General features: G+C 36.0%; 1 protein-coding gene across 2 annotated transcripts in view; it reads right to left on the bottom strand.

Moving 5' to 3' along the window:
- Window positions 1-457: 457 nt before the first annotated feature.
- LOC149819175 (TOM1-like protein 1) overlaps window positions 458-12,659 on the bottom strand; it is a 28,918-nt gene continuing 16,716 nt past the window's right edge. For both annotated transcript variants that reach the window (XM_089986505.1, XM_089986506.1), the window contains exon 4: window positions 458-1,070. In XM_089986505.1, coding sequence (XP_089842631.1) covers window positions 660-1,070 — 411 coding nt within the window. In that variant the 3' untranslated portion in view covers window positions 458-659. The remainder of the gene's footprint in view (window positions 1,071-12,659) is intronic.

Raw genomic sequence — 12,659 nt, forward strand, 5'->3', positions numbered from 1 at the left:
CATGTGATAAATGGAAAAGGACCGCCATACTGTTACTTGGAGTTGAAGATGAGCAAGTTGAGACAAGAGAACCATATGATTCGATTCCTGAGGATTGCGTTGTGGCCGTTTGATCGTGTTTAGAGATTGAACATGGTAGCATGCGATTCACCTTTGTTGCTCAATTGTCACTTTCATTTGAAACCGATGGGCCCAGTGGTGTATCTCATCCGAAGCAATTGACGAAGACCACCAAGCCAAGAAACTAACATTGGCTTGGCTAATGGCAGCTTATCCAGGCCCCCGCCTTGACCGCACATCCTTCTTTTCATCTTTTCAACTCCTATATGCTCCTCAAACCACAGTTGCATCCCTTTGATTTTGGCAATCTTTCAGCAAGACATTTTTCTGTCGGCTCATAAACAATTTCAGCTACAAAAAATTCAACGACAAACTTTCCAAGCTTGGAGGATATTCATGTGAAGAATTGCCATTAAATAACTATGCAGGTATCAATTTTCATTATTGATTCAACAATAGGTTTAGTGCAAAAGAAAAAGTGAGACACCCCCGTTTTGTTCATAGCAATCAAGTCAATGTTTCAAGAGACAAGATGGACTCATTACACCAACAATCTCAAACACTTATGTGCATGTGCAGAGAGAGAGAGAGACTATAAATTAGAGAGTGATAAGATCATCCTTCTGCTGTTGCTTTTTCTGGTCTTGATGACCATCTGATGTTCCACCCTTCTTACCAAATATCATTTCATCCAAATCATGCATTAGGTCATCATCTTCACTGCTTCGTGCACGTGAACTGGCTGGTTTTCTGATCAGTGACTCCTCTTTTCCAACTCGAGGAGAATCTTCACATTCAACAGTAATCGGTATCATGGCAGGTTCTGGATTGGTTGAAGGAGCAGAAGGCTTCTTCAGCTCTTCGTACTTGGACAGGACCTTTTGAATCTCATCATTAACATTCAATGCCTCAAACAGCAAGGCCTCATTCTCTCCAGCTGTCTCCACAATTCTCTGAATAGTGGTTTGAGATCTGCGGCACTGCTCTACGAGTGTGGTTGTCAAGTCATCCTACAACAGCAAGGAGTTTAGAGAAAAAACTTGATGGAAGGGGAATTGTGTGAAACACACTACTGAAGCTCTTAAGATCACACTGCACCAATGGTGATTCTGAACAGTACGGAGAATACGAGTCAAGGTAGTTTTGATAATGGCATCTTGACAAGAAGCAGCTTTTGTTTCTCTTAAAATTAATTCAAGACCAGCTATCCTATCTAAACAATTTGCAGATAATTCTGATTGTAATAGAACTGACTCCACATCAAATATACTATTTCACAAAGGCCAGATCTTCCATACTAGGCTAGAGCTAGGGCTGCAGAACCCCACACGGACTCGTCCGAGTAAATAAACGAACTGAGCTTGATCAGGTGTTCGAGCTTGATTAAGCTCGATTATTAGTGTCATATGGGGACCACTTTCAGGATACATATCATTTTTGTTAGCTAATAAACACATAATGTTCCTTTAGCCAAGTGGTTAACGGCTTTCATGTCTTTCATGCACGTGTGAGGTCCTGGGTTCAAATCCCACCCTCTAAGCAACTGAATTCTTTTTTGTGTGTAATTTAATGTGGCTTGAACTGAGCCGAGCCAGGCTCGAGCTTGAACTCAGGCCGAGTTCAAGCACAGTTTTTCAAGCTAGGCTTGAGTCAAGCCAAGCTTTTTGAGTCTGAGCTCGGATCAAGCCCCGGCTGGTGTGCATCCCTAGCTAGAGCATACCTAAATTTAATGTCATCTTCATAAGAATGCAATGAACTATGATGGGAGCTTCCCAGCAAACAGCAGAGCTGTTTTTAGCTAACCAATGACACATTCATGTTAGAATCATAGATAGTAGAAATTCCTTGTGTATGATTTTCACTTAGAAGACTGACGAAAGGACAAATTCAGTCTGGTTCTATGTTCAAGAGGACCCTACTTTTCAGTTCCATCCAATAAAAACCCACAGAACATCCTGCTGGTGATCAAGACAGTTTACATGATGATAGTCACAGCTTATTTAAATGTCAATCTACTAAGCAGAGCATTGAAAGACTCCAGATGCAATGAAAACATGAAGGGGTAAACAACCATTTCCAAGATATTTCACATGGATTAAGCTCAACATTAATGAATATGTTATTGTTAATGGTGTCTTGGCCTCTTCACGCCAAATAAATCTTTAACTTGTGATATTAGAGGTATCCTGGTCATCTAGCAGTAGCTGCAATGCCTATGATGAAATCTAGAGATGGTCGATGAAGTATTATCACTATTCACTAAGTGGCATAAGCAACTCCTCAATGAGGTAATTTCTTGGGATAACTTCAAAATAATCATTTTTCTTGGAAAACTCTAGGGAAGATCCAGAAAAAATCTGAAAGAAGTGAAAACAGAAAAAAAGGGAGTAATCATGTCTTCTTCTCTAATGATATAAATATGTAGAAATTACAAAACCTTTGAAAGCTAGAAAATATAAAGAACTAGGACATGTTTCATTTAAATTGGATAACTTTTTAGAGAAAATTTATGTCTACTAAAATTGAGATCGAATACTTTTGGTATAATTCTAGGGACATTTTGTGGCAATACATAATATTTTCAAATATCAAAGACAGAAATTATGTTGGAACTGACTATGGTGATACTTGGTAGACTTGTGCTAGGAATGCAAATGACTATGGTGACACTTGGTAGCCTTGTGCTAGGGATGTAAATGGGTCGGGTCTGGTTTGGATGTAAGTCACACCAAAATTGGAGTAATTTGGATTTGCTCTAATCGTAATCAGATTCAGATGTGAAATCATTCCAACTGAATCCATATCCAATTACAAGAATAAAAATTGGATCAGATAATGAACTCTCCGTTGTTACCCTTTAACCCAGTGTTGTTAAAAACATGCCTTGAGGCACAAAAGGCACGCCTCGCCTTGAGGTGAGGCCCTCTGCGCCTCAAGGCGTGAAGAAGAAGAAGAATTCTACGTTATATAATTAGTTTTTTAGTTACTTTTTTATAGTTTTTTTAATCCTGCTTTTAAGTTATAATTAATTTTTTTGTTACTTTTTTATAGTTTTTTTAATCCTGTTTTTAAGTTATATAATTACTTTCTCAATTATATAAACTGAGAAGAAGAAGAAGATTGTTTCTACGTTATATATCAGTTTCTCAGTTACTTTTACATGTTAATCTCGTATTTTTTGTATTTATTTGAGATTTTCTGTTTCTTATTGGTTGTTGCTTCATCAATAAATCATTTTTTTATTTATTTGTACTTTTAGATATTTTTTATAATTTTTTTAAATTTTTTTTTTTTTAAATTGAGGCTTACCCCTCGCCTCAGTTTTTGGTGGAGCGCCTCGCTACGCCTCAACGCTTTTCACAACATTGCTTTAACCTAAACATTCATATGCACTTATTACAATGATTAGGATGTGTGCTGCAACCTTTTTTAAAAGGTTTCTCTGCAGTAAATGCATTTATGTAGCTTTGAACTGATTTGCCACATTAATCATTAATTTATACAAGTTGTAGAGGGAGGGCACATGGGATTTCATGTTTCCTGAAACATTTTTTATGGTGTTTATTATGCTGAACGGAGTGGGACAAGTAGCAATTACCTATGAAACTTTTAGTACAAGGGTTGTGTGTCATGTTCACTTTTAAACTAGTACATATCCATTCATATTGGTATGCAAGACTGAATCTGAGTTCAAATCGGATCGGAGTCCATCATTTAACACTGTCTGATTATAAATTCGGATTAAGGATGTCAATGGCATGGATTTGGGTCGGAAATCTGACAAACCTGAATCAATTTGATTAAGTTTGGTAAGAAATTATACATCTGAACATGCAAATCAGTTCAGATATGATATTAAAGGGTAAAATCCTGTCATATTTGAATTCTGATTTGATTTTGTATACCAATCCCAATGGATTTCTCAGATTCAGCTTTTGTTTCACTCTGTTCAGCATAACAAACACCACTAAAAAATCTTTCTAAAAACATTGTGCCGCATGTGCCCTTTTTTACAACACACACAAGTAAATAACTGATGCATAGAAATATTTCAAAGTGGCATGTCCCTTTATATAGCTGCAGTAAATGTATTTAGTGTAGAAAAACCTTTTAAAAAAGTTTGTGGCATGAATCTCACTTACTATAATAAATGCATATGAGGATTGGAATTAAAGGGTAGCAATGAAAAGTTCATAACTAAATTTGATCTCAGCCAGATCAGGCTTTTGTTCTTGTAGTCGGGATCAAATTCGGTTGGAATGATTTTACATCCGACTCTAAATTCGAACCTGAATCTGATTAGTTAATTTTGGTGTAGCTTGCATCTGAACCTAGTCCAACCTGTTAACATTCCAAATTCAGATGTATAATTTCTCCCCAAATCTGACTAAATAGATTTAGGTCAGTTAGATTTGTTGACAACCCTACTTGTCACCAATAACTATATGAAAAGAGAGCTTTCAGTGGCCTAGAAAAGCAATGAAAAGGTGGATTGTCTATTCACAAATATTCCTTACCCCTTGCCTTGTAGATTATCAGGTATTCCTGTTATCCCCAAATAGACTTCCAACGACAATCACCGACTGTGGTAGGAATCACTATTTTAAAAGGATGATCAAAAGAAATTTGAATCCTATCAAAAGTTGTTGAGAAGGGATGTTTTTCTTTCATCTAGTTTATATTATATGCATGTGGTAAAGGAAAATCACATCCTTTGGTCTCCTATATTTCATGCCTTGGCATTCTGGCTCCATTATATATTCTTGTAAACTTCAACTACTGTATTATAAATTTCACAAGTCAAAGGAAATGTGCTTGACACCACCAACTGCTGATAAAACCAATACTTCAACGTGAATCTTCAATAACCTTCTTATCAGCTATTAATGATAAATCGTTTGAACAAACTTGATGGATTCTGAAATCCAAGCAAGTTTAGTGATTTTTCATAGAAATTCCATTACCTCATAATCAAACTATAATCATACAAGCGTTCCAATTTCAATGCATGCCACAAGGCCAGTGTCAACAACCATGGCCGAGCTTCTGCAACTGATAAAATGTGTGTCTGCATCCAGTTCCTCTTCTATCAAGGATTATCGTTGACAGGCCTACACCATTATGAGGAGACAGAATGGGCAGCTGGGAACAATAATTTAATTGCAACTAATGGCTATAACCAAAAAGATAGACTTTGTAAAGATCTTTTATCCTGCCACATATATTACATTCGGACTTGATGAAGTAACCAATGGAAACTAGGATTTATTATGGAGAAAGATGAATAAACTACTTCCAAATGGTGACATAAAGAAAGAGGCACACATAAATACCTCCCAGCATTATAGATCTGGAGAGAAATTTCGCTTCAGTAGATCATTATATGGGCTAAAAAAATCTCCACAAACTTGGTATAGTAACTCTAATTCAACCATTAGCACTGAAAAAAATTTCAACAGTCACTATGATCATGTTTTGTTTCACTTGTTCCCTTTTAAGGTTATGTCATTTGTTTATTCTGTTATGATTACAAGATTGCTGTTGATCATGAGTCATGACTCCCACACTATTGAATAGGTCAAACATAAACCTAATGCACATTTTAAGGTCAGGGGATTTTTATTTTCTTGAGCTTGATATTACTTATCTTAGACAAGGATGCCGGTTACATGATTGATAATCTCTATGTTGACTTGTAGATACAGAGAGTGGACATACTAATTGAACCTGAGATGAAACATCAACACCTTGACGGATAGCACTTTGACAATCTTGAGAATTTTTATAAGTTAGGGATCATGGTTTACCCAACTATTGCATGACCAAATATTGTTTTTGTAGTAGTATTCTAGTATTGAACAGTTGGTAAGTCATTTGGATCAGTTCATATAACTGCAGTACTGACTGTTTTTCCATAAGCTTAGTATAGCATGAATTTTTTTGCCTTATTTTTCTCCTCCACTAACCCGTCTATGGATTACTGATCCACTAAAACATTTCTATGTTCCCCATAAATTATTCATTTCTTGCAAAAGCAATAAGCAACAAATGATACTTCAGTCTACTAATAAAGACCATGTATCAATCTGTGACCCAAAACTGCTTATAAACTGTGTGGCTTAATTGATTGTTGACAAATGCTGGCATTATCTTCTATCCCCACATCTCTTTATTAAGAGAATCAGAAAATATTGGCATGCATATTGTCTAAACCGTAAACCAATAAATTTCATGAGGGCATAAAGTATGAAACACATTTTTTGAGCTTGACTGATATCATGTTAAATTTGAGAAGCTTCTTGCTTACTAACTCCTTCCATTGGCCAGATAGCACACTTCTTCCACAAGTCTTATGCCTTTCCTTGCTTTTGTGCTCTCCTTTTTAAACTTTCATGCTTGATCACCCAGAATCTCTAGTTTGAAGTAGCAAGATATTATAGTTTCTTGTATGACAATGTAAACATTGTTTACACTTTAGATATACTTCATTTGCTTGCACGTGCACTTGATCAATAAGGTATATTTGTCATTTTTTTTATAAGTTTAGAAATAGATTCATCTTGTACTTTTTAGCCAGACTAGAAAGATAAAGCAACACATTAGAACTATGGAGGAAAGAAGAATAAGAGTTAAAAGGAGTAGAATAAAGACCAAATAGAAGGAATGCAAGTTTAGAAGACAAGTGAAAGAAAATGTTATGGCAATAAGTCCAACATGAAGCAACCATCATCAACTCTATCAATTACATAAAACTGACTCCTTAAGTGCCATCACAAACAACTAACAAATTTACCCAAAACTCTGCATACATTATACTGGAAGCTAAGTATGGGACTCATAGATATAAATATTTACTTCTTAGATACATCTTGTAAACTTCCAAAGTGATCCTTTTATTCACCCCTGGGCGCCAGAAATAACAGGCCAAACAAGATTAGACATGAGACTTTCATAGATTCTTATGATGGTGGATGGAGACTGTTTGATTAAGTAACCTTTCAGACCCAATTGGGTTGTTAATATCAGAAAAATATGACTTGACAGAGTAGGATATCACATAATTATAATGAAATATGTTACAAAATGAAGGCCTATAAGGGCTTACAAGATCATAAACACAAAGTGCACATGCACATACATAAATCCAACCAAGGCACAATACAAGAGTACAAAGGTACAACACACTCACTAAGTGCATTCAAGGCATTAAAGAACTAAAGATAAGAACACAAAACATAAAAAATGTTCATCTTATTGAGCATGAATGCTTAAGAGAAGCATTAAAGAACAAGAGGAGGTTCACCTCTATTTATACACAAGAGGCAGTCACAATAAAGTTGTTGGACTGTTCCAATAGCGTTGACTAGTCCAAAAAGAACCCAACAGCTCTATTTGGTATTTGACCAAATAGTCCCTATAAAAACAAAAAAAAAGACAAAAATAAAAAAAATAAAATAAAAGTACTAATGTGCTCCTAATGGGCACAACCTATTACAAAGACTGAAATAACCAAAATACCCTTAATGCGTATTTTTCTATTACATCATTATAAATAAAATATGTATACATGTATATGAATATATATATATATATATGTATATATGTACGATATGAAATAAATATATATATATATATATATATGTACATGTACAACTTAAGACTCTCCCTCAAACTTATGGTGTGATATACCGAAAGTTTGGAAATATAAAAAAGAATTAATGGAGAGGATCTAAGTCTTCAAGTATCTTCATTGGAAATCTCTATCTTTATAACGCAGAGAATTTTGCAAATATAAGTCTTCAAATGTCTTCATTGGTGATCATCCTCAAATGCCTTCATCGGTTATCTCCATTTTCATGATATGATGCATCAATGATATTCTTTTCTCAATCCATCACATCTTTAAGAACCTACAGAAAGAACAAAACACAGGTTCCAACTATACAAAAGAAAATATGCTAACCAAATAGTTATATAGTTTCAAAAACTAATATGAATATTTTGAACAAGAATAATACTCAAGTAAAATTTTTAAACAAAAGTAACAAAAATTTTAATATTTTTAGAAACATTAGTAACAATTCAAGCAAGATAAGAGGAACATAAGCCCATAATAAACATATTTTTCAAAAAAACATAAACATTGATCACAAGAGAATTTAATCACTGAAGAACATATAAATTATCAAGAAGAGATGAACAATTATGTATTAATAATATTTCAAATTTTTAAAAAAACACTTCATATAAAACAGATCATCAATTTATACTAAAAACATGCATATAAAGTATAACACTTAGAAAAACAAAACTCAAAAAAATAGGAGTTAATTAAATTTATGCATACAATAATGTAAACAAGATAATCAATATGAAACATATATATATGCAATAAATTTAATGCACATAATAATGAATGAGAGAAATCTCATAAATCACAACCCATTAGAATTCACTCACACAACCTAGAATGGGTTTAAGTACAAAGGACCAAATAACAATCTTTAAAACATATATATGTGTATGTTATCAATGAAATGTATGTATGCTATCAATGAATATATGAAAATTTATCAATAAACAGTTTTCCATACAAAGAAAAACAAGTAGTAAAAGTTTAGAAATTTCATGGAGAGATTTTAAAAATCTCATGTAACAAAGAGAATGATATTTGCAAATCAACACCAATTTGCAAAAAATATGAAGAAATTAGCAAACTTCAACATTAATTCGACCACCACAAGCAGTCACCTCACTAAACCTCCAAACCTCAAAATTCAAGTATATCAGCTACTAGAACAAGAGCATAATCGCAATGCCACTTATGGGCTACAAAACACAAAAAGTGTGAATAACCAACAATATCTCTTATCTACATAAAATGACACTTACACAAGTGTATCAGCTACTAGAACAAGAGCATAATCACAATGCTACATATGGGCAACAAAACACACAAAAAGTATGCATAACCAACATCGCTTGTCTAAATAAAATGACACTTAAATAAGAGGCATAATACAAGAAAACACACGAGGTATAAGAGCTTGTAATGAAAACAAACTAATGTCATCAAGAAGGTAAGGAAAATATTTACAAATCAAGGAAAAATATCAAATTTCACAACCTTTAAAAACATCATGGTTTCAAAAATAGATAGCCATCACAAATAAACATAATTATAAGCATCTATAATACAAATGGCCAAATATTCAAATGAATGATACAATACACTCACGGAACCAGAGATCAAACAAACGTCAGTTAGAGCCAAACTATAAGCCAACAATCCAAACTGACAAAACTGAGGTGCACACAACTCACCGCAACAAACAACTTTGGTTCAACAAAAGCAACAAGGCCAAAAATAAAAGATGCATCATGTAAAAAATATGTGATGGACAAAACAAATGGCATAAGAAGGCAATAAATACTCATGAAAATCAAATTTCAAATAAGTGAGTTCATATATAAGAACCGATTTGAAAAACAAAGTTTCAAATCAAATCCAATAATGGTAGATAAAAACTTAGAATGAATATAGTGCAATCATATGCACAACAAGATGTCAATTGATGCAATCATATGCATAGCCAATATAAGCAAGTTATATAGAGAGATAGCTCAATCTAGATTACAAGTCTACCATGAGACAACAGTAAATTCCGTAAATTTTAAGGGGTTTAAAAAAAAAATTGGATCCGATCGGATCTAACCCGGATCCGGGTGGAATGTCGACATACCAGTTGACAATCCACCCCCACCCCACTCCCTCCTGTCTCTCTCTCCTCGACTCTCTCCCCCAATTCACCCCTGCCACTCTCTTTCCCCCCGACTCCCTCATCGAAAAACTGATCTAACACCCTTGACTCTCTCTCTCTCTCTAGAATCTCCATGTCGAACCCCACCGAGAGCTTCTCTCCCCTTTTTTCGTACCCCCCCCCCTCTCGTCGGAGCTCGTCGGTAAGTTCTCTCTCTCTCTCAATTTCATTGTTCTCTCTCTCTTGCTCCACCATGGGGAGCTGTGACACCCCTCAGGTGCCGCCCTCTCTCTTCCCTTTCTCTTTGCCTCGTCGGCAAACCTAGAGCCACCAAATTTGGTGGGTCTAGGTCATCAGGAGAGAGGGCCCATCTTTCCAAGAAGGGGCACCCAGAGGGAGGGCCTAATGCCTCTCCCTCCTGCCCCTTATTGACCAACTGGAGGGCAAACGCCACCTGCGCCTGCCTCTTTTTTTTTTTTTTGAAAAGACAAGCTGGGTTAGGCAGACCCCCCAGCAGTTACTCTTCAACGTACCACTGGGTTTGAGCCTGCAACATTCCAAGAGACGTGCACTAATAGCTCCTACCAACAATTTGAGCGGAGCTCGAGTTGCTCTGCTCACACCGACCAGTTGTTGTCGGCCCTGTTCACTACCATCGCGGTGGAACCAGCCCGGTCGGACCCTGCCAGCCCTCCTTCTGCTTGCTCTGTCAGGCACAGCCGAACTGGGCTTGGTCCCTGTCAGCCCTCCCTCAGACTGCTCTATCAGGCACAATCGAGCCCAGCTCGATTCTCCATGCCCCAACCCGGCTAGCCGTCAAGATCCGCTCGGTCTTGCATCCTAGGTCCCTTGTGTCCTTTTGAACCGAGCCCGACTCGGTCCGGTTGACCCGAACTAGGTTCTGGTTCGGCCCCTACGACATGATCATTGCTTCTTTCGCAAAAATGGAAATTTAACCTCATTTTTTATGCAGCGCGACAAAAAATCTTTTGAGCGCACTATATTGGCACAACGGACAAGACACGCTTACCTAGACACAAGCCCTTAAGAACCTATACTCGAAATCGCCAGAGATCTAGACCATCTCCGAGGTAGGAAAAAGTTGCATATGAGAATAATGTCGAGATACTTCTAACTTATATATATATATATATATATGTTTTTAACTCAAAGGCACAGTTTTGCGTATTCTTGTCTGTTTTAAATTATGTCATTTACTTTGTCATCACGTTTTAATGTGCATAAGCTCAAACTTTCTGTAATTTATTTAACTCGATATATGGTTTCACACATCAAGCCCTGCTTTATGTCATTTACTTTTCTATTGCGGTATAATGTGTATAGGCTCCTACTTACGCAATTTACTTAACCCGATGTACGGCTTCGTACACCGGGCATCATTTATGCAATTTATTTAGCTCGATGTGTGGTTTTACACATCGGGCCTTGCTTTATGTTATTTACTTAGATGCGGTGTTGTAATGTGCGCAGGCTTCTGCTTTACTATATATGTATTCTATATACATATATAATTTTATAAAGTACGTAGTTTTGTGTACTCCTGCATACTTTAGATTATGCTAATATGTATTTAAAGATGCAGATTTGGGCATCCTCGTCAAACCTCGATTTTTTATAGATTTTCACCTGCGAGATTTCAAGCTCACATTCTTCGATGTCTCGAAAGCAAAACAAGTGTTTTGCATTTGCATATTCGCAACTGAGTTTTCTCTTTGAACCAACATAATAAAAAGGCCTACACTACGTAGCCATTGGTGGTACATACGTAAAGTCCTTTTTTGTATCCGAAATAACTCAGATATTTTTCGGCCTAAAGCACGGGATATTGAAATTTTCAAATGATGTTTGGGTTTCTTTCTAAGAAACCAATATATTTCTCATCATAGTAGTACTATCAGACATGCATGGCATGTTAGTACTACGATGATTTGACTGAAGGTTTATGATAACCTCATAGTGCGACAATGCACCGTGATTAAAAGAAAATCACATAAATGAAAATGATCGCCTTCACAGGCAAGATGCTCGATTTGGTTTAAAAGATCAGAGCATGTAGAATGGGTCGTCAGTTAAAATAAGACCTAACATACTCATTCGTTTCTTTGGTTTCATCAAAAGAGAGGATATCAAAAGAGAGGATGAGATGGTACAAAAACTCCGATGGAGAAGTAAACAACTACATTCTTCTAGAAGCAATGACTCGGTGTCCCCGATCATCAAAGTTAGGGGACTGGGCTACCAATTATTATCTAAAGTAGTAGATCTCAATAACTTTTGCAGAAGTTCGGATGCATCCCCTTATAACAAGTAGCTTCTGGGAATTCTCTCTCGGTCATTTGGCCGTCCTCTTATGAGCAGACTCAACTAGTTGTCCGGAGTATCAAAATACATAGAATAACAAACCCTCGAACAGTCTCGGTTGTTTCTACGTTTATCCTGTGTGTAACCTCAGGTCAGTTAATTATCGAAACAAGATTGCCATGCTCATTTTACTTATTCTAAAATTGCACATCACGAAAGTAACAACGCATATGTTAGTCTTGTTCTGATTTTTGATATCTATGCAGCTACCAGGCTTTCATAAGTCTGACTCGTTTTATGGGATACAGGTGATGATTAGGTTGATGTGGCAGGCGATGCCGTGATGATATCAAGATCTCACACTTTCTCTATTGCTTCGCTCCTGAGAACGTTTTCTAATTTTGTATAAGGGTTTCTTTTGAAATTCCTCTTTTTTTATAAACTTTAATTATCAAAAACCTTTCTTTGAATCTATGTGGTTTCAATGATTATATGAAGATACAAATCCATTGTGTA

The sequence above is a fragment of the Nuphar pumila genome, chromosome 13, assembly GCF_984573655.1.
Source record: "Nuphar pumila chromosome 13, dmNupPumi1.hap1.1, whole genome shotgun sequence".
Classification (NCBI taxonomy): domain Eukaryota; kingdom Viridiplantae; phylum Streptophyta; class Magnoliopsida; order Nymphaeales; family Nymphaeaceae; genus Nuphar; species Nuphar pumila.